Source organism: Meles meles, chromosome X (genome assembly GCF_922984935.1).
Source record: "Meles meles chromosome X, mMelMel3.1 paternal haplotype, whole genome shotgun sequence".
Classification (NCBI taxonomy): domain Eukaryota; kingdom Metazoa; phylum Chordata; class Mammalia; order Carnivora; family Mustelidae; genus Meles; species Meles meles.
In genome coordinates, this window is record NC_060087.1 from 20,302,043 (window position 1) to 20,322,562 (window position 20,520).

The 20,520-nt window shown below is 42.4% G+C and overlaps 1 protein-coding gene across 1 annotated transcript in view; it reads left to right on the plus strand.

Moving 5' to 3' along the window:
• Positions 1-20,520, plus strand: part of PDK3 (pyruvate dehydrogenase kinase 3) — a 69,915-nt gene that overhangs the window by 26,335 nt on the left and 23,060 nt on the right. Inside the window, exons 3-5 of the mRNA XM_045994471.1 lie at positions 2,552-2,623; positions 6,885-7,069; positions 9,120-9,209. Coding sequence (XP_045850427.1) covers positions 2,552-2,623; positions 6,885-7,069; positions 9,120-9,209 — 347 coding nt within the window. The remainder of the gene's footprint in view (positions 1-2,551; positions 2,624-6,884; positions 7,070-9,119; positions 9,210-20,520) is intronic.

Here is a 20,520-nt window from a genome sequence, read left to right on the forward strand (position 1 = left end):
TAGCGAGAATTGCCATATGCCTTCACTCAAATTCACTACCTGTTAACATTCAGCTAACATTTGTCCTGTCGTTCTCATTCATACTCTCTCTGGGTGGGTTTGTGTGTATGTGTGTGTGTGTGTGTGTGTGTGTGTGTGTACACGCTTACGGTATATCAAACATAGTACTCACATATATGATACACATTTTTTTTCCTAAACCATTTGGGTTAATGGTGGACATGCCCCTGTACCCCTAACAACTTTGGTATATATCTCCTTAGAACAGCTCTTAGAAAACCACAGTATGATTATCAAATTTGGAAATTTAACATTGATCCTGTAATATTTTCTAATGTGGCAGAACTTTTTCTCATTTCATTAATTGTCCTAATAGTGCTCTTTTTTAAAAGATTTTATTTATTTATTTGACAGACAGAGATCACAAGTAGGCAGAGAGGCAGGCAGAAAGAGAGAGAGAAGGGGAAGCAGGCTCCCCACTGAGCAGAGAGCCCGATGCGGGGCTCAATCCCAGGACTCTGAGATCATGATCTGAGCCGAAGGCAGAGGCTTAACCCACTGAGCCACCCAGGTGCCCCAGTGCTTTTTTTTTTTTTTAAGATTTTATTTATTTATTTGAGAGAGAGCACGAGGTGGGGCGGTGGGGAGAGGGAGAGGCAGACTCCCTGCTGAGCGGGGAGCTGGATGTAAGGCTTGATCCTAGGACCCTGGGATCCTGACCTGAGCCAAAAGCAGATGCTTAACCTGCTAAGCCACCCAGGCACCCCAGTAGTGCTCTTTTTTTTTTTTCCCAGCAATCCCTGCCTCCCCCATGTAGGAATCCAGTTAGGGTCACACATTGTACTTAGCTGTCATTTCCTTTTCCTCTTAAAAGTGACTCTTACGGGGCGCCTGGGTGGCTCAGTGGGTTAAGCCGCTGCCTTCGGCTTCGGGGTCCTGGGATCAAGTCGCACATCAGGCTCTCTGCTCAGCAGGGAGCCTGTCCCGCCCCCTCTCTTTGCCTACTTGTGATTTCTGTCAAATAAATAAATAAAATCTTCTTAAAAAGTGACTCTTACTCATAACAGGCCGTGAAGCCCACCTCAGCTAGAGTGTGTTTTCCTTGTTCGCTTGACTTTCAGGCTGGGAAGCTGGGCAGCATCCTTGGCTCCTCTCCACTCATGACTTGGGTCTTTAAGTGAACCATCCCTTTTGGAAAGGAGAGGTCGCCTTCCCAGCATTCTGCTGGTGTGTGACAGGACAGAGGGCCTTGTTGCCTCTGGCTGACTTTGCCCTCTGTGGGAGATCTGACCTCATGATTTCAGCAGTGCCCAATCCATAGCCTGATTTGCCCGGAGGCTTTTAAACAGTATACCCAGAGATGAAATACTTTATTGTCGCACATCGTTACGAAGTTCAGGTGAGGCTGACGGCTAAAACATCATTCCTGCTTATGCATTTATATGCTTCACAGTCATTTTTTGTTACTGGAGTACCCTCATCTTCCCTCCAAAGCCTGGCTAGTAGGATTTGTTAGAAATGATTCTATTAAAGACTAATTCTTTCCGGGCATGTTCAGATCCAAAGCAGAGATGACGCACGCTTGAGTAACGGGTATCTGAGTCCCCTCCAGACCCGTCAGGTTCTGTCTGCGTGGAGCTGCGTCAGTAGTGTGCCCCTCTCGATCCCATTTTTCTGTGTTCTCCAGAGAGTTATTTTGGACGCATTATTTCCTATACAGGCTGTGGTTGATACGTAGCTATTTTTAATCCAGAAGCGGTTTCTGAGGACCTGAGAGTCATTCCTTCTCCTCCTTTGCAGTGTTGATTAGTTTAACTTTGAGAAGGAACATTTATTTCTAGTTTCTGAGTTCTTAGTGTGCACGTTAGTGTCACACACATGTTCCCTACAATTCATATGCTTGTCTTGGCTAATCCAACTGTGGATTTGGTGTACGGGCTAGAATATGTTCGTGAGCAGCAGAGAATCCAGCGAAACCACACATTGGTTCATGTTGCCGTAGGATGAACTTTTCGTGTTGGTTTGATTTAGAGACTCATGAGATTATGGACACCCTGCTTTCCATGGTGTCAGCTTTATTTTCAGGCTGGGTTTGCTCCCGGTGGCAGAATGGCTGCAACATTTCCTGGGTTTACGTCTGCGTAGCCCACTGTGCAAGAAGCAGAGCAAGTTAATTTCTCTTCCAAAGACCCCCACCGAGGCTTCCCTCTTATTTTACTGGCCTGAATTGGGGCAGTGTGCTCATTCCTGAGCCAGTCTGTTTGTTCAGGGGAATGCAATGCAATGCAATGCCAGGCTTAGGCCTTGACTGTTGGGCTAGTTAGTAGTCAGTGACAAGAAAAATACCATTACCCGGAGAAAAGTCAGGCCACCCAGGAGCTTTGCATGGCGTCTGCTTCCCCTGCAGCCCTTGGGCTACAGTGTGGAGGGGTTGGGGGGGGTTGGGGGGGTTAGGTGAATACCAGAGTGAAGTTTTAGGCTACTCTTAGGAAGAAGGAAAGGAGGAATGGAAGCTGGGTAGGCAATTAACAGAGTAACTCCTCTTTTTTAGGTATATGCAGAGCTTTCTGGAACTTTTGGAATATGAGAATAAGAGCCCTGAAGATCCACAGGTCTTGGATAAGTAAGTATGGTATCAAAATTACCCGACAGTAAAAACATCCGGGTTAAAAATCGTGTTGGTAAATGGAACTCATGTCATTAAGAACCAAGAAGTGTAATTTGGATGAAAGCATTACGTTTGTTAATGGGTAACAACCCAGTATCACATTTCTAAATAATTTGAGGTAATTTAACATAGCACAAAAGGAATAATGACCCTTCAAATTATGTTTCATGATCTAGGTCTTTATATTTTCCCTCCTGGTGAACTGGTGCCAGCCACTCGCTGTAAATATTGCGGTGAGTGTACCACCTAGTGGTCGGTTTAAGAATGCAGTGACCTCTGGATAGACCTGATTTACCTTAGTCCTTTACAATTTTTTCATTCAATTTTTTAAAACTTTTCAAGGCAGTGTAACAGTTGAGCTCAGAAAACCTGTAATGCTTTTGTTTTGGAGCAGCATCCAAGAGTGTACTTTTATTATAACAACCTGAGTTCTCTGCTGCTGTTCGGCACGAAGACTGCTAACTTCTCATGCTGATGGAAAATGGTGCTGTTTTTCCATCTTCGTTTAACTGGAAAACACTCACCCTAGCTCCGAGTATGTGTGTGTGCTTTTTTTTTTTAACCCCAAGAGAAATTAAGTATCCCCTTCACATTACTCTCCATTTCTCATACACACGAGGGACTGCCCATGGCAGGCCTGTTGTGCTGAAGAATTTCCTTTCTGCAGAGAAGCCCGGTCCACGTAATTGTGACACCAAACACCTTACACATAGACATTCCAGAAAAAGAACCAAGAGACACTGTGTTACAAAAGCAACCGTAAAACTCGAGGCATTCAACCTAGCCCTTTCTGGTCACAGATAAGGAAACTGAGGTCAAAGAAGAGGAATGACTTGTCCAAAGTTGTAACATTCATTGGTAGCGGAGGGGATCTGTAAATCCTTGTTCTATTTCCTTCGGGCATCGTTCTACACAATGTACCACCTGCCAGAAGTGACCGTGTGAGCCTCGGGTAGCTCGCTCCAGTTTAGTTGCAAATTAAAATATAAGGTTGTATACACCTGTCGTATACTTGGCTAGGTGTTTTGGAAATGGATTTGTGACTTGTGGAAGGGAGGCATTGCAGTAGAGCCCCAGATGCAGTGTTCTCCTTGCTATAGGCCATTGCTCTCACTTAGCATATTGAAATTAAAGGACTCAAGTCCAGAAGCTTTGTTTTCTCAAAAGTCATTAGGTAGTAACAGTTTGTTTTGCTGACATCCTAGAAATTAGGACTGACTTCTCTAGCTTCAAATTTTAGGGCATAGATTTGTGGAAGTAAATAATATTAAATTGCTACCGTATGTTTCCCAGAATCCCGTCTCAGTTTCTGGAATAGGTTATTGTTCAGACGCAATTTAAGGACAGGAGCCCACTTTGGAAACTGCCAAGTGCTGGATCCAGTGCATGTGAGAGCATAAGGATAATCGCTCCCCCTCAGTGAGTTTTGGTGACTTGCCCAGGTTCACACAGCTAGTTGGTATAGTATAGCTGGGGTTTCAGGAGCCCACTACCCCTGGCGAAGGAAGGAAAGGAAGGTGAGCTAATTGCCGTACTCGTAGTAGTAGCTCTTTCCAGTCTGGGAGAGGCTGTATAGGAGTCCCGGGCAGGGAGATAATTTAAGTGAGAAAGCAGCTTAGAGAAAAGGCTTGTTTCTCTTGATGATAAAATTAAGAAGACCCCAGAAGACTGGGGAAGCATTCTGAGAATTGAGCCCTTGAAGCAAGTCTCCTTGCTTCTGATAAGTTGAGGTGCTTCTCTACTGTAATAAAATCTTTCATTTTAGTAATAGTGGATTTATAAGTACATTAGAAAGAACATTATGTAGAGGACAGATTGTCCATTATCAAATTTCTTGTGAATAATTATGGCCTTCCAGTTTCGGAGTTGATTTATTCAATTCTGCTGTCTTTATGTGTGTGTATCTGTTCCAGGAGATTGTCATCACTGAGAAACATTAAAACTGTTCAGATAAGTGAAAAGAAAGTCACTCCAAATTTCCATTACCAGGGGACAACTACTGTTAATATTTTCCTTCCATTCCACACTTTTTCCTAGGCATCCATATTTTTTTGTGCACAATATGTTTTACAAAAATAACTGTGGACATTATAGATCTCTATACCATTACTAATGGTTTCCAAATGGTCCATCTACAGGTAAGTCATGTGATTTGACCTCCTGTCATTGAGTTGTAGAATGGTTTGTATTTTTCTTGCTACTCTAAACAGGGCTCTTAAGAATAGCTCCCTCTTGTTATTTTCTTAGGATCAATTCCTGGGAGTGGAATGAGACTCTGTGGTCTTTTGATACATGTTGCTAAATTGCCCCTAGAAATGGATCAGTCATGCTTCCACACTCTAGAGGACACTGGTTTTTCTTTGCCAGTGTGATGAGTGGAGAATGGTACTGTGTTGTTTTACTTTTCTGCGACTGTTTTTGAAGGGGAAATTATTGGCATTTGCATTGCCTCTCTGGTAAATTTCCTATTGATGCCAGATCCCTTGCCTCATTTTCTGTTAGGGTACTCATCTTTTCCTTTATAAAAGATAGCTCTGGCAAATGTCTTTTCCCCAGTTTCCACTTTGTTTTTTTTTTTTACTTTATAATCTGTATCCCTATAGAACTGCCCAAATTCTGCATAGTCCTTTTGTTTGTTTCTTCAGACTTCTACCTGTAGAATACTTAATACTACCTGTAGTATTAAGCTTAGAACAGCCTTCCTTACCCCAAGGCATACTATACTCTGTACTTATTTACCTGATTTTCTTTTATTTTTTCTGTGATTTCATTCTTTTATGTTTAAATCTTTTAACTAAGTTATTGGCTTAAGGCTTGAAACTGGGATGTAACTTTAATTGGTAGCCACCTGTCCCAACTAATTTGGCGGTTTCCCTACTGACTCGGAATGCCACTTTATCAATGTGCTAAATTTTTATGCATACATACTTACTTGCCCTTGGTCCTTCTTCCAGGCTTTTTATTTTATTTTTTATTCTTTTATTTTTTTTTAAAGATTTTATTTATTTATTTGACACACAGAGAGAGATCACAAGTAGGCAGAGAGGCAGGCAGAGAGAGAGAGGAGGAAGCAAGCTTCCTGCTGAGCAGAGAACCCGATGCGGGGCTCGATCCCAGGACCCTGAGATCATGACCTGAGCTGAAGGCAGTGGCTTAACCCACTGAGCCGCCCAGGCGCCCCTCTTCCAGGCTTTTTATTTGGTTCCATTGACGAGGCTCTCTGTTCTTAATTGCCATTCTTAGTATATTTTTTCCTCTGTATCTTCATAGTAATATACCATAATTCTCTTTTTTTCTCATTAAGCTTTTGTTTTAATGGGTCTTAAAATTCTGTGACAGATTTTTGGTCAAGTTGTTTCCATTAAAAAGTACTGATTTTAAAAACTAACAACTTAAAACTGCCACACACACACACACACACAAACAGGTGGTCCACAAGACATCCTCCTTTCCTTCTAAAGGTTTTATGATGCATTATTATAACATACCGTAATTCTTGACTTGGTTTGTTTTAATTGCCTTTGCTCTGTCTACATTTCATCACTTTATTTTACTGCTATGTGAAATTCATTTCAAAATTTGACTCTTAAAAAGTTTCATATTATTTACTCATGAAAGCTATTGCTTTGAGACTTTCTAACAAATCCCTGGAGATTTGGGGGGATTGCCCTCGTGTTGTCAGAAGAAATATTAGTGTGTTCTGCAATTATTCAGCAAGCATTTGTGGAACCCGTATTCTATGTGATCACTTTTCCATGAAGTCCATGGATTCCTAAGAAGGTGTTTAAGCATTTTTTCTTTACTAGAACCTTTTACTTTTTGTGTCTCTGAAAGAATTTCGATAGAAAGTTTCAAGCAGGACCTTGGGTAATACTTCAGTTTCTCCTTGTAACCCATAATGATAATATCTCTGCTTATGGGGTGCCTTGGTGGCTCAGTGGGTTAAAGCCTCTGCCTTCGGCTCAGGTCGTTATCCCAGGGTCCTGGGATCAAGCCCCACATCGGGCTCTCTGCTCAGTGGGGAGCCTGCTTCCCTTTCTCTCTCTCTGCCTGCCTCTCTGCCTACTTGTGATCTGTCAAAATAAATAAATAAATAAATAACCTTAAAAAAAATAAAAATACCAGCACGTAAATAGTCCAGAGACAGAGCTGGGAAGTTTATGCATCAGTGCATGAGATCGAAAGACTGACCACTTTTTGTTTCCTTCCCACACAGCTTTCTGCAAGTTCTGATTAAAGTGCGAAATAGACACAACGATGTGGTTCCTACAATGGCACAAGGAGTGATTGAATATAAGGAGAAATTTGGGTTTGATCCATTCATTAGCAGTAACATCCAATATTTTCTGGATCGGTTCTATACCAACCGCATCTCTTTCCGCATGCTCATTAACCAGCACAGTAAGTTGGGGTTTTGATCCACTTGTGAAAGGGCACCCAGAGTGATTTCTCCCAAATGTTTTCCTGTTGCCTCACTGATCTGAAGTTTGGTCTGTAGAAATTTCATTTCTAGTTTAATTTTTCCTAAGTAAATCCTATCTATTAAAAAGCTCTTCATTAGTATTCTTAATGGAAATCCTTGAAATGTTGATGTTCACATTAGAGGCGGGAACTCTGTCTGCCTTTTAAGCCTCTACCTTTACGTTCCTGGTGAGGGCATGATAGTACTTCGATGTGTCTCTGGGAGTGTGATCTAGTCTTTATTCAGAGGTTATGTGTCTTTCTTTTTGGTTTTAAAAACATCGATACTGGGAATATTGAATTGGCATTTTGACAATCCGAGCGATTGATCTTTAATTTCACCATGATCACGGAAATCAGATTAAGCAAACTGTCAAACCGTAGTCTCCTATGGAGAGTTTTAAGTCCACTCACCAGGATGATTAGCAGATAGGAAAAGACAGCCAAAATTGAAAAAACTTTTTGGCTCATTTTCAGTATTGTCTCTTTGCCTGATTTCATAATTCTTAAGAAAAAGCACCTACATGTCTACAGCCTAAATCGTCCTTTTTGCTGAAGCAGACAATGGGCAGAGCATCTCTGCTAACTTGATTTATTTGGATTAGTGAGTGTTATACAATTATTACATGTGGGTTGGTCCCAAATGTATATCTTTTAAAAATAGAAGTGTCTGACAGTTTATAGGAAATTTAAATGAAAAAAGAACCTAATTACTATTCAATTAAACCACTTACATAACTACAGGGTTTTTTTTGACCTAAACGTGTCTGTCTACATATATATGTACATGTTTTTAGATCACTGATTAAGCTTGTACACCTCTGTTTTTCTTCCACTTAATCATTTGGAAGTGTATGTATTGGCCTAATGCCCTTATTTGTCATTTTTCATAATTTAAAATATCCCCTATTGTTTTTCAGAGATCTTATTTATTTATTTATTTGTCAGAAAGACAGAGAGAGAGAGAGCATGCGCACAAGCATGGGGAGTGGTAGGCAGAGGGAAAAGCAGGCTCCCTGTGGAGCGAGGAGCCCGATAGGGGACTCTACCCCAGGACCTAGGCTCATGACCTGAGGCGAAGGCAGACACCCAACCAACTGAGCCACCCTGGTGCCCCAAATCTTCCCTATTTTTTTTTAAGATTGTATTTGTTTATTTGATAGAGATCACAAGTAGGCAGAGAGACAGGCGGGGAGAGAAGGGGAAGCAGGCTCCCTGCCGAGCAGAGAGCCTGATGCAGGGCTCGATCCCTGAGCCGAAGGCAGAGGCTTTAACCCACTGAGCCACCCAGGAGCCCCTCAGATTGTTCCTATTTTATCCCCTAATTTAAATTCTCCTTTTGTGGAATCTAAGCTCTCCCCAATTTTTGTTTGATTTGAAAATAAGTACATCTATAAAAATTTGGTTTCAGATTACTTTTCTCTTTGAGGCTCCTTTTGGCTTTTATTCAGCAGTAATAGTGTGGAAGTATTTGAATGTAGTTTTAAAGATACATGAACAAAAAGAAATATTTGAACACCTATTATTTGTGTATACTACATTGAAAAGTACTCCCTGTGATGGAGGCATTTGAAATGTTCACGGTAAATTCACTTCGCAAGCCTGCACTAACAGTACAGACTGCATTTTCTTAAGTGGTGAATGCTGGAATCAATGTCTGGAGTAGTACTGAGAAGGTGAGTAAACTTGGCTGAGGATGAAAATAACTTTTTCATCCAAGTCACAAGGGGTCAGAGAGAAAAGGGCTGGATCCCTGGCATTGGTTATTGCTTTCTGACCTGCTAACTGCAACCAGAAGACCTTAGAACATGTCCTTCCTCCTTTGCCATCCAGTAGAGCTGATCACCCCTCAGTGTATGTGTTATTTAGCTTTAAGTCACTCTGGATGCTAGAATGATTCTTTTCAAATAAAGACAGTTATTTCAAAACCTGGTAGGCTACATTGCCTGCTTTATTTTTAATCTCTCGCTTCCCTTTGGTGTTTGTTTAGCACTTCTGTTTGGTGGTGACACTAACCCCGCTCATCCTAAACACATTGGAAGTATTGACCCCACCTGCAATGTGGCTGATGTCGTGAAAGGTAAGGAGGCCACTACAGTGTTAGTGATTGTAGTCCAGATAGGACTGTGGTTTAATCAAGGCAACTTGGCCACAGGGTTATGATGCTGAGTTCTTTGCTGATTCATCAGGTCTCTCTGGGCCCAAGCCACTTGTGCCAAATAGATGTTCTTTCTAGGCAATTCAGGAAAAGATGCATAATTAGCCGCATTTGACATGGGAGTTTCTACCTCATTGGCTAGTTTTGTCTTAAACACTAACTGGTTGTTAGCTTCAGGAACATTCTAAGTTTTGATTGTTCCCATTATCTGAAACTTCCAGAAAATGCAAATCCAGGTTCTAAAGTTTGGCTAAAATTCACATGGCTGTAAAATTCCAGCATTTTTCTGGTGTGCACCCCAGGTTTGGGGATCTATGTGGCAAGTGAGCTTCACCAGTTCACTGGCCATCAGGCTGGATGGACACGTTCTAGTAGCCTTAGGGTAGAACAGAGCCCCACAGCCATATGTCCCTTGTACCCAGGCACTTTGAATTTGAACAGCAGTTTCCTCTATTCATTTAAGGTAAGTGTCACCTCTAGAAAGCCTTCCTAATTGTAAGTGACCTACCAGGTGCTTGGACCTTTTCTGTTTTTTTTTTTTTTTTCTCCTGGTGTTAGTTACTCTGTGCAGCTTCAGATTCCCAAACTACTCCTTCCCAAGCCTGGCTCTCCTACTATGGCCTTCCCCTGTCTCCTCTGAACACACACAAGTTTTCATGACTGCAGCTATCATGGTTTTCATCATAGATCTTAGTTGTTCCTACTTTTTCTGAACTCAGTAGGAAGTTCAGTAGGAAGCAGTCGAGGGCCTTGTCTTCTTGGTGAATCTCTCAAGCCCAGTTCAAGCAGAGTGACCTTTGCTGTTTGAACTTAGAGGGCCAAGGGAGGTGGCCTAGTAGCCTCCCCAGTGGAGGAACAGACCAGACCTTCAGTGGCTATTGGTAAAGAAAACCTGTGTTTGTTTACTCTGGGCATTGCTAAACCCAGGGAGAAGGACCCAGGCATGGTGGCCTTAGCTCACCCAAGGATCATTGAGCTGTTCTGGCCTCGGTTTAGGTAGGATACATCTACTCAAATTATCTCAATTTTAAGGTGACTAGGCTTAGCCTCAGCTCCCTAAGAATCCTATAGTTGCTCGCTCACAAGGTAACCCAGTGGTTGACTATGACCTGCAGGCCCCAGGGTAAAGGGGAGTAGGATCAGTCTTGTCCTAGCGTGTGTTCATCAGACCCTAGCCCAGTAGCTTTTATGAATCAGAAAGCCTCGTTCAGGTAGTTGACTGCCCTTAGAGAAAAAGGCACAAATTCAGAAAGAAAAAGGGCATTATTATGTCCTGCCTATATGCCTTTTCTTTTGAACTATAAGCAATTTGAGGTCAGCTTTTATGTTTTACATTTGTTTTTATAATGCATAGCATATAAAATGTAGTATATGCCTTTAAGATGGTCAATAAATATTCCTTGGTTTGATAAGTGTTAAGCCTTTGGATAATTTTTTAAACCAGCCTTACTGAGATCAAATTCTCATATCCCTGCAAGTCACCCGTTTAAAGGGTACACACAACTCAGTGGTCTTTAGCACAGGTGCACAGCCATGCCCTCATCACCACCATCAACCTCACACCGTCATCCCCAGGGAAAGAGACTTTGTGACCACTGGCCATGGTTTCCCCCCTACCCAGCCCTAGGCAACCGCAGATCTCCTTTCTTTCTCTAGATTTGCTGTTCTGGACACTTTACTGTAAGTGGAATCACACAATACATGGCCTTCTGTGTCTGGCTTCTTTCACTTACCAGAGTGGCTTCAAGGGTTCTCTGCATTGCAGTGTGGGTTAGTACTTCATTCCTCACCACTGAGTAACATTCCTTTGTATGGATATATTGCATTTTGTTGATTCATCAGCCAGCAGACATTGGGTTAGCTGGGCAACCTTGAACATGTTATATTAACTTCTTTGGGCCTCAGTTTCTTCACCTGTAAAATGGTGCTTTTGGTAAGTCATCTTTATCATAGGGTTAAATGAGTTAATAGAGAGAGCTCCTAAAGCAGGGCTCGCACCCAGTAAGGACTGTAGGCAGGTTTACTAGCGGTGGTCCTTGAGCGTCACAGAAGTCATTTGGCTTCTCATTTACGCCATTGCTTATATAACAGATTGTTGCCTTTACTTTTGTTTCTGGCATAAACTATGAAATATTTTTAAAAGTCATTCAGAACATTTAGAAGACAATTGGATGTTTGACATTCAAGAAATGTTGTTAATTTTTTAGATGTGATGCTGATATTGTGATTGTGTTTTTTGAAGGAGTCCTAGCTTCTAGAAACCTATTTTTGAAATGTTAGGCATGATATAGAATGACATGTGGGTTTTGCCTCAAAATGACACATAACAGAAAAGAGTGGGCTCGTGTTGAAAACTGTTGAGGTTGGTAATGGGTACGTGAGGCGTCCTTACACTGCACTCTGTACCTTTGCATATGCTTGCAATTACTCATAATCATGCTGTAAAAACAGACCCATGTTTATCATCTCATCATTTCTTCACAGTGTTTCATTCCTTTTCGGAGAGATTTAAACCATGAGTCTGCGCAGCTAGATAAATAAGAGAGTTCTAAGCACCTGGTAGCACTTCCATGGTGCAGAGAGATGAAGAAGCGCTCACGTGGGTCAGGAAGTCAGGTGGGGAGTCAGGAAGTCAGGTCGGAAGAGACTAGGAGGAGGAGCCAGCTGCCCTTGACTCTTCAGGTGCAAAGAATCTGCTGTTTTGCGGCACTTCCTGTCTGCGCTGCTCTTCCGGTCCTTGTTCTGCACTTCCGGTCCTTGTTCTGCACTTCCGGTCGTGGTCTTACTTGTACTTCCGGTGGTCTCTGTGCCTGCGCTGTAGATTTCTCAAGGGCCGGAATTGCTCTTACCACTTCTGCATCTCTCCTCGGGACGCCAGTTTTGTAGTGAAAACTAGCTGAAGGTGATGGGTAAAGCGGTTTGATTCGTGCCTGTCCCCCCCACCTCCTCCCTCCTCCCTCCTCCCTCCTCCTGTACTTACAGCTCTGACTCCACTCTTTGCCAGCCAGTTTCAACTTTTACCCAGGGACACCACAGTTTTAACTATGAATGAAGCTTCAGGTGTGTCCTCATGTAATCATTCCTGCCACTTGTGGCATATAACGTAAAGCCTGGATTTCTGGCAATGCCGGGGCCTGTGACAGTCACCCCTGTGCTCTTTGGCCACTCAGATCACCACTTCCTCTGACATCCACTCTTGCACACACACACTCCTGCCCCATGCTCCTCTGGTAAAGAGGAGGGGCATGTATGTTCCCTGTTCCTCACCGCGTCTTTCAAACCAGGTTCATTTTTCGACAGCCCGTTCCCATAAGGAACTGAGCAGCGGAGGGTGGTTTCAGTTTCGGAAAGTGCATAAACACATCAAGCCACGTTCACACGATCAGCTCTTCTGCTGCCCTTCACTCCCTTCACAAACGGGCCCTACTGATAACGCACAGCGCACTCAGTGTGCTTGTGTATACTTTCTTTTTTTTTTTAAGCTTTTATTTTATTTTTTTAAAAGATTTTATTTATTTATTTGACAGAGAAAGATCACAAGCAGGCAGAGAGGCAGGCAGAGAGAGAGGAGGAAGCAGGCTCCCTGCTGAGCAGAGAGCCCAATGCGGGACTCGATCCCAGGATCCTGAGATCATGACCCGAGCCGAAGGCAGCGGCTCAACCCACTGAGCCACCCAGGCGCCCTACTTTCTATTTTTTAAAAAATATTTTATTTGTTCATTTGACAGAGATCACAAGTAGGCAGAGAGGCAGGCAGAGAGAGAGGGGGGAAACAGGCTCTCCGCTGAGCAGAGAGCCCGATGCGGGGCTCGATCCCAGGACCCTGGGATCATGACCTGAGCTGAAGGCAGAGGCTTTAACCCACTGAGCCACCCAGGCACCCCTATACTTTCTAGAATGCTTTTGTGCTTCTTCCACCTGGTGAGGTGGATGCTTACTAAGGGCCACTTACTTGTCCTCAAACCATTGGTATAAGTTTTCCACCTGTTGTGACTCCATGATTTGTTTCAGTATTATGTAAACTGAAGAAATGCAAGTATGGATAAGAGACTTATCTCCATTAAAATCAAGTTGAATACTTTGGAAAGACTTAATAAAGAGCAGTCTCTTAAAAATGTAAGAAATGACAGTGAACAGATGACTCTTAGATTACGGGGCAGCGCTGAGTAAAACTCTCAGAATGAACCTGAGCTCACGTTGCTTCACAAGTGTCTTGAAGTTTATTACTCTTTAAAGGAATAAGGATCAGAATTCACAGATACATGTAGCATTGTTAATCTAAGAAAGATGACCTAGGACTCCAAACCAGTCTGTATTGAAGGAAAAGGCTTTGGCCATATCAGAAACGGTTGGCAGAAGAAAAATTCAAATGTGCATTTTGAAGTTAGTGTTTACAATAATAGTCGTACTTCGGGGCTTCCTACTTTATCCAGCATTTTTGGCAGTCACCTAACTCCTGTCCCCACTTGGGTCCATTGAGAGGACTAATGCCATGGCACCAAAACACTAAAAAATGCTCATTGAAGAAAGTTTAGAGAATGTAGAGAAAAAGAAAAGAGAATAAAAACACCTGTTTTCATAACTAAGTGAGAATGTTTTATACATTTGAGTTCGTACCATATCGACAGATGATTATGCAACAGCAAATAATGTGAGTAATCCTTGTCCACAAAATCCATAGTATTTGTCTGTGTCCCCTTCTCCAGCACTAATGCCCATCACACATGACCTTTCTGGATGAATTCAGCACCTGACAGTGTGGCCCGTTTTCCGTCCTCTCTATCATTATAGTCGGAGTCCCTGTGTCTCAGCTGCTATACTCATAATCTCTGTATGCGAATGGGTTTTCCAGCTGCGTGTGTATAATCTTTATTCTTCCGCGGAGTATTGGTCTTAAATCAGGTCCCTTTTCTACCGTGGCAAAATGGGCCAGGCAACCTAGCAGGAAACCAGAAGATCTCTTCTCCCTATAGACTAAAGCACATTTTAACAGTCCTCTCCCTGTTTCATTGCCTCTGGGCCCACTCTTAATTCTCTGCGTGTCAGGATACCTGAGCAGATGCTGTTTCTGGTTCAAGATCAGACCGAGAGAAGGAACAAAGCGGAGAGCACAAGTGGTCAAATGGCCTGCAAATTCTTCCGTGTCTCAGAGCAAAAAGGCACTGACTCTCTTACCCTCAGATGCCCCAGGAGCAACAATCCGAAGGTCTCAAAGGGCCCACGCCTCACAGTTATTCCCAGTACTCCCAAGTGCTGGCACGCAGAGGGAGAAATGCGTGTCGGTATCTTTTGACTCTTGGTGAAGGCTTACTGCTCCCTTCCTCGTTTTCAAGCAGTTGGTATTTTTTAGTTGACTTCTCACATCCTACTAGATTTCCCCATTACTTTGCTTGGTGTATCTCTATCTTAGATACTGTTTTCCTTTCATTTGGTTTTCAGAAGCTTGGTGTGGAGGGAGTAGGGGTTCTGGCTTTTGCTGGCAGAGCTACTGTTGATTCTCGCAGCTGTGGCGATCCTGCGTGCATTAAGCACAGTCACATCTCCGGCTCACACACCCTGCGTCACGCACACATGCCTACATATGCACATTTATGTGTCTTGCAGCCATACAGAGCCTTCTTGAACGCACAATGATGCCATACTTAGATCTCTTGAGACAGACTACAGAACACTTTTATGTGGAAGGGTAGGGACAATATTTTTATTTTGGACTAGACCGTTGTATAAATGTATAAAAGTGGGGTGCATCTTGCGTAACACTAATTAAATGTGCAGAACACTGAAGCGTGCCCTCTTGCTGCTTACTTAGCACATAATATCTACCTTTATACATCTGCAAATTATAGACTCACAGTAGCGAATGCTAGAATTAGTGCTGTAAAGCTCTTCCTATTATCCTTTGAGATATCCTTCCATTGTGACCCTTTTCCCTCCCATCCTTGTAAGAAACCGGGAAATGGAAAATCCTGTGGTAAGATCGTTTTAAAGGTACAGACTTAAGTGCTTGGCCCAGGAGTCAGCTCTCACAGTGATGCTAGCTTGGCTGTGTTGTTCCTACATGCTGTTACGTGACAGCATACAAATGCTATCCTGAGAGCCTGTCATCATTCTGTCTCAGAAATAATGTCTTGTGCTCTTACTTAGGGCTCTTTAGGTTGTAAGGTACAGAGATCCACTTGTGTTAGCCCAAGAAATAAACTGATCAAAGAATCTAGTAGGTTCCATGGTAATCCAAAGGCAAGAAGCACCTCACTGTTGGAGCTATAGACATTGGAACTGGGAAACAGAGAACAAGGTGGTTTTCTGTGTTTCTTTGCAACTGGGGTTGCTGAGTCACGGTCCCTCCATCTTTCTCTTGTAGGCTGACCGACTTGTTTAGGGCAATGGTAGGCACTCCAGGCCCTCTAGATTATAACTCCCAGTGGGTCCTTTTTCTCTTCTGCCCTGCCTGAGTGTCTCGAACCTAAATTCTCAACAAATGAATTTGGTTGGTTCAGCCTGTCTTTTTGCCCCTGACTCCAGGTTTTAGAATTCTGGTCAAACTGTAGATTGGTTTCCCTGCGTTAGATGTTCTGCCCTCACTCATCTGGTTGGCTGGGGTTTGGAGAGTAGGAGAAGGTCCAGTGCCTAAAAAAACCTCTGGTTCCCACTCAGAATGGGTTCTGGGTAGAATGATAAACATACCTTACCAGAATTGCTTTGTAGCTTAAAAGGGTTCTAAAGCAGCATATCTCTGACTTTGTGATGCTTTATGGTTGTTCATGTCACCTCTTCTGACAGTGGCTTTTTAAACTTGAGCTTGACAGTTTTTTATATCCTGTTAGATACAAGTTAGGGACTTTGGCACCTTCATGTTTGTTTTTTCAATACTCAAATTTATCCTTGTCTAGCCTCTTATAACATATTTGTAAACAAAGGATTACGTGTCTTTATGCTAGGGGCTAATATTTGATAGAATTCTGTAGTGAGTTTTGAATAGGAATAGGCGAGTTTTTTTTAAGATCTTATTTATTTGACAGAGAAAGAGATCACAAGTAGGCAGAGAGGCAGGCAGAGAGGGGGGGGAAGCAGATTCCCTGCTGGGCAGAGAGCCCAATGCGGGGCTTGATCCCAGGACCCTGGGACCATGACCTGAGCTGAGGGCAGAGGCGTAACCCACTGAGCCACCCAGGAGCCCCAGGAAGATCTTCTAATAGAAAAGTCTAATAAAATGATTTCCATAATCTAGTAAACATTCCTATGCGCTTAAAAAAAAAAAAAGAAACAATTCCTGGGGCACCTGAGTGGCTCAGTCGATTGAGCAGCCGACTCTTGATTTCGACTCAGATCATGATCTCAGGGTCCCGGAATTGAGCCCTGCATTGGGCTCTGTGCTCAGTGCGGAGCCTGCTTGAGATTCTTTCCCTCTCCCTCTGCCCTTCCCCACCTTGCTCTCTCTCTCTCTGTCTCTCAGGTAAATAAATAAAAAATAAATCTTAAAAAAAAAAACCCTAATTCCTGGCTAAGAATCTTTTGGGCTCCTTGCTGTGTGAACCTTCACCCTACCCTTAAATAAAATATATTTTGTCTTGTGTGTTTATAGTTTGAGTAGCCTGAGGAAGTATGTATGTGCCATACCCACAGTTCTGTTACTTTATGATCATTATTTTCTTTGAAAACAGATTTTTAAAATAATAGCATTTATATTCAGTGACAATAATAGTCATTTCCTGATACTAGGCTTTTCAAGGTTGGTGGTAAATACTGGCCCAAATATATTGCAGACAAAAATAACTTGGTAAATTATCGTATTTTACAATTTTGGCTTCTAATTAAAAAATAGAAGTGTCATTAGAATGTTTATTGTAAGTAGAACTTGCATTTTACTCTAGAATAAAGGAAATGAATTAATAAGCCAGTAGTTGAATTTTGGGTATATTGTTTTAAAGTTTTTCATGTTTATGTCGTACACCCTGGTGCCGTATGACCATTCATGTCCTGGGAGAGACAGTGACAGAATTAGCATGACCTGGCCTTGGCTTTCTAGGCAAGTGGGCCCCAAATCTAGCTTCTCTTCAGAATTATTTGCTAAGTGTTTTTTAAAAGATTTATTTATTCATTTTAGAGAGAGAGTGTGCAAGCAAAGGGAAGGGCAGAGGGAGAGAGGGAGGGAGAGTATGTTAAGCAGACTCTGCGCTGAGCGTGGAACGCAGGGCTCAGTCTCACAGCCCTGAGATCAAAAACTGAGCCCAAAGCAGGAGTTGGACACCTAACCAACGGAGCCACCCAAGTGCCCCTGAGTTCTTTAAAATATGGATTCCTAGGCCTCAATATAGACCTACCACATCATACTCTTCAGGGGTTCATTTTAGAATCTGTCCAGGTTTTTTTTTTTTTTTAAACTTGGTAATTAATTTTACAGACAGCCAGCTTTGGAAATCACTCTAGGCCTTAGTTCCCAGTCTGACCAAAAAGAATATCTGTCATCAGTATAACTGACTGCACCTTGAAAACCTTCTCATGGATAGCAGGATTGTTCCATTTTACCCCTCCATCAGAAAGGATGGATACCCAACTTTTGTATTGATGTGGACAGGACTGGAGGAGATTATGCTGAGTGAAATAAGTCAAGCAGAGAGAGTCAGTTATCATATGGTTTCACTTACTTGTGGAGCATAAGGAATAACATGGAGGACATTGGGAGATGGAGAGGAGAAGGCAGCTGGGGGAAATCAGAGGGGGAGAGGAACCATGAGAGACTGTGGACTTTGAGAAACAAACCGAGGGTTTTGGAGGGGAGGCGGGTGAAGAGATGGGTGAGCCTGGTCATGGGTATTATGGAGGGCACGGACTGCATAGAGCACTGGATGTGGTGCATAAACAATGAATCTTGGAACACTGAAAAAATAAAGCTAAAAAATTTTTTAAAAAGAAGGATTGTTCCATGTGACAATTCTCTAGCATGGGCTCCAGCCAGCCAGGCTCTACCGACTGAGCAGCCAGGTGCCCCCATAATGCAGTTCTTAATTACAGCATTGATACACTATAATTAGGAGTATGGTTTAAAAATTCTTATTCCAATGTGGTTTTAGGAACCATACTGTGTCTTTGTGTTTCAAGTTGCCTGCTTCTTTCTGGACGGTCATCTTGCCCATGTTATATTTATGTAACACTTTTTCCTGCATGATGCTGTTAAAATCTTTTTGCTCCTGGCCAAGCCAGTGCCATGAGGAACCAGTACATTTAGCGGGACTGGGTTCTTTTCCTTTTGTAGTGAATGGAAGAATGATGTTTAAACGTCCTTAAAGGTGTGACATACTTGGGGGTGCTGTTTTGTGGAGGTGTGTTGGCTTTGTATGTGGTTAACGAAGCATCATGTTCAGATTTCAGTATTTGTTGGTTGAAGGAAAGTGGCCTTGGAGGTTCTCAGTCCGCTTTGTGCTGTCGTGTCACTAGGTGGAGATGTAGCACTGTTCAGTGGCGTAGCCAAAGCAAAGAGTGAGGCTTGAGTTCTTGTCGCTTTACAAGACTGCTTTGCACATACTTGATGAGGTTTCTACTCTAGGTAAAAACTTGTAAATTTAGTATGATTCTGAATTTTTGTTTTCTTTTATTAGAGTTTAAAATCAATCCTGCTTTCATGTCTGTTTTCACACCTATCAACTCTGTTTTAAAAAATATTTTTTCCTCTTAATAACATGTCCTTTGTCTATCCCTCGTGGTTTCATCTTGTCATCATTATGCTAATGTCTCTGTGATTTTTTTATAGTGGTTTAATTCTAAAAGTCTAATAATATAACTAGAATTTTTATTCTGGGGTCAAATATTATGTAAAATTTTAATTTGGCAGCAGTATGAGGTTAATGAACCAAAATTTGTAGTCTGAACATACTTGAATCTTATTTTTATATTAGTTTAGGCTGCCAGTATCTAATTTTAATATATTTAAATTCAGCAGGGGTCACTTTTTCCCTCTTTCTTTCTTCTGTTCCTCTTGAATCTTAAGTGTCTATGCACACTACAGATGTGGGGGATTTTAAAAAAGTACAAGCCTGTTTCCAAAGAGCTGGTGTCCAGTTGAGAACATTGCAAACACACCTACAGAGGATTTTAGAGTAATCTGAGTATCTGATCTTTAGAAACTGTGAAGGTGGAACTTTAAAAAACAATCTCACTTTGGAAAAGGTTCTGGCTCTTCCTCAAATGTTTAAATACTGTGATACCTTATGACCCAGCAATTTTCCTCTCCTTGGGATACATTCAAGGGAAATGAAAACATACGTTCACCAAAAAACCTGGGACATGGATGTTCGTAGCAGCATTATTCATAATAGCCACAAAGTGGAAACAACCCAAATGACCCTCACCAGATGAACGGATATACAAAACATGCACGTGTGCAGCATGGTACCGTTCAGCCATGAGGAGGAATGAAGTACTGACCCACGCTGAGACACAGGTGACCCTTGGAGATACTCTGCTAAGTGAAAGCAGCCAGACACAAAAGGCCACATATTGTGTGATTCCACTGTGTCTAGAAAGCAAACCTAGAGAGAGAAAGGAGACCCGTGGTTGCCTAGGGCTGGGTGGGGGGGAAGCCACGGCCAGTGGTCACGGAGTCTCTTTTCCTGGGGACGACGGTGTGACGTTGATGGTGGTGATGGGGGCACGGCTGTGCACCTGTGCTGAAGACCACTGAGTTGTGTGTACTCTTCGAACGGGTGACTTGCAGGGATATGAGAATTCAATCTCAGTAAGGCTGGTTTAAAAATAAACTATCAAGAGGTTTAACATTTGTCCCAGGAAGGACTATGTACTGACCATCTAATCGGTATATACTAAGTTCTGTAGGAGTTACAAACCCAGTGTAAGACAAACCCTGACCAGAGGTTGCTTCCAGTTCAAAAGAGGCACCCGCGCAGTCTATGAGAATGTACTTTTGCTTTCTGAATGTTTCCCGTCTTTTGGGACGTAACCGCCTGAATTCTCTTCCAGCTGTTTCTTTAATAGCCCTGATCTTTTTACCCTACATATTTGTTTTTCCTTTCAAAAGCAAACTGTTGCTACTCAGACTTCGATAAATATCAGTCCAAACCTATGAGCTTTAGCTAGCTTAAAGGACATTTTTAAGCTACGGCAGTGTCCCCAATAACTTAGAGTGTGCGGTTCATGGAAACCCATTCGTTGAGCAAATACTGATATTTCATTACAAGTAATTGGCAAATCTTAAAACTTTTGGCATTGTTATTTTTAA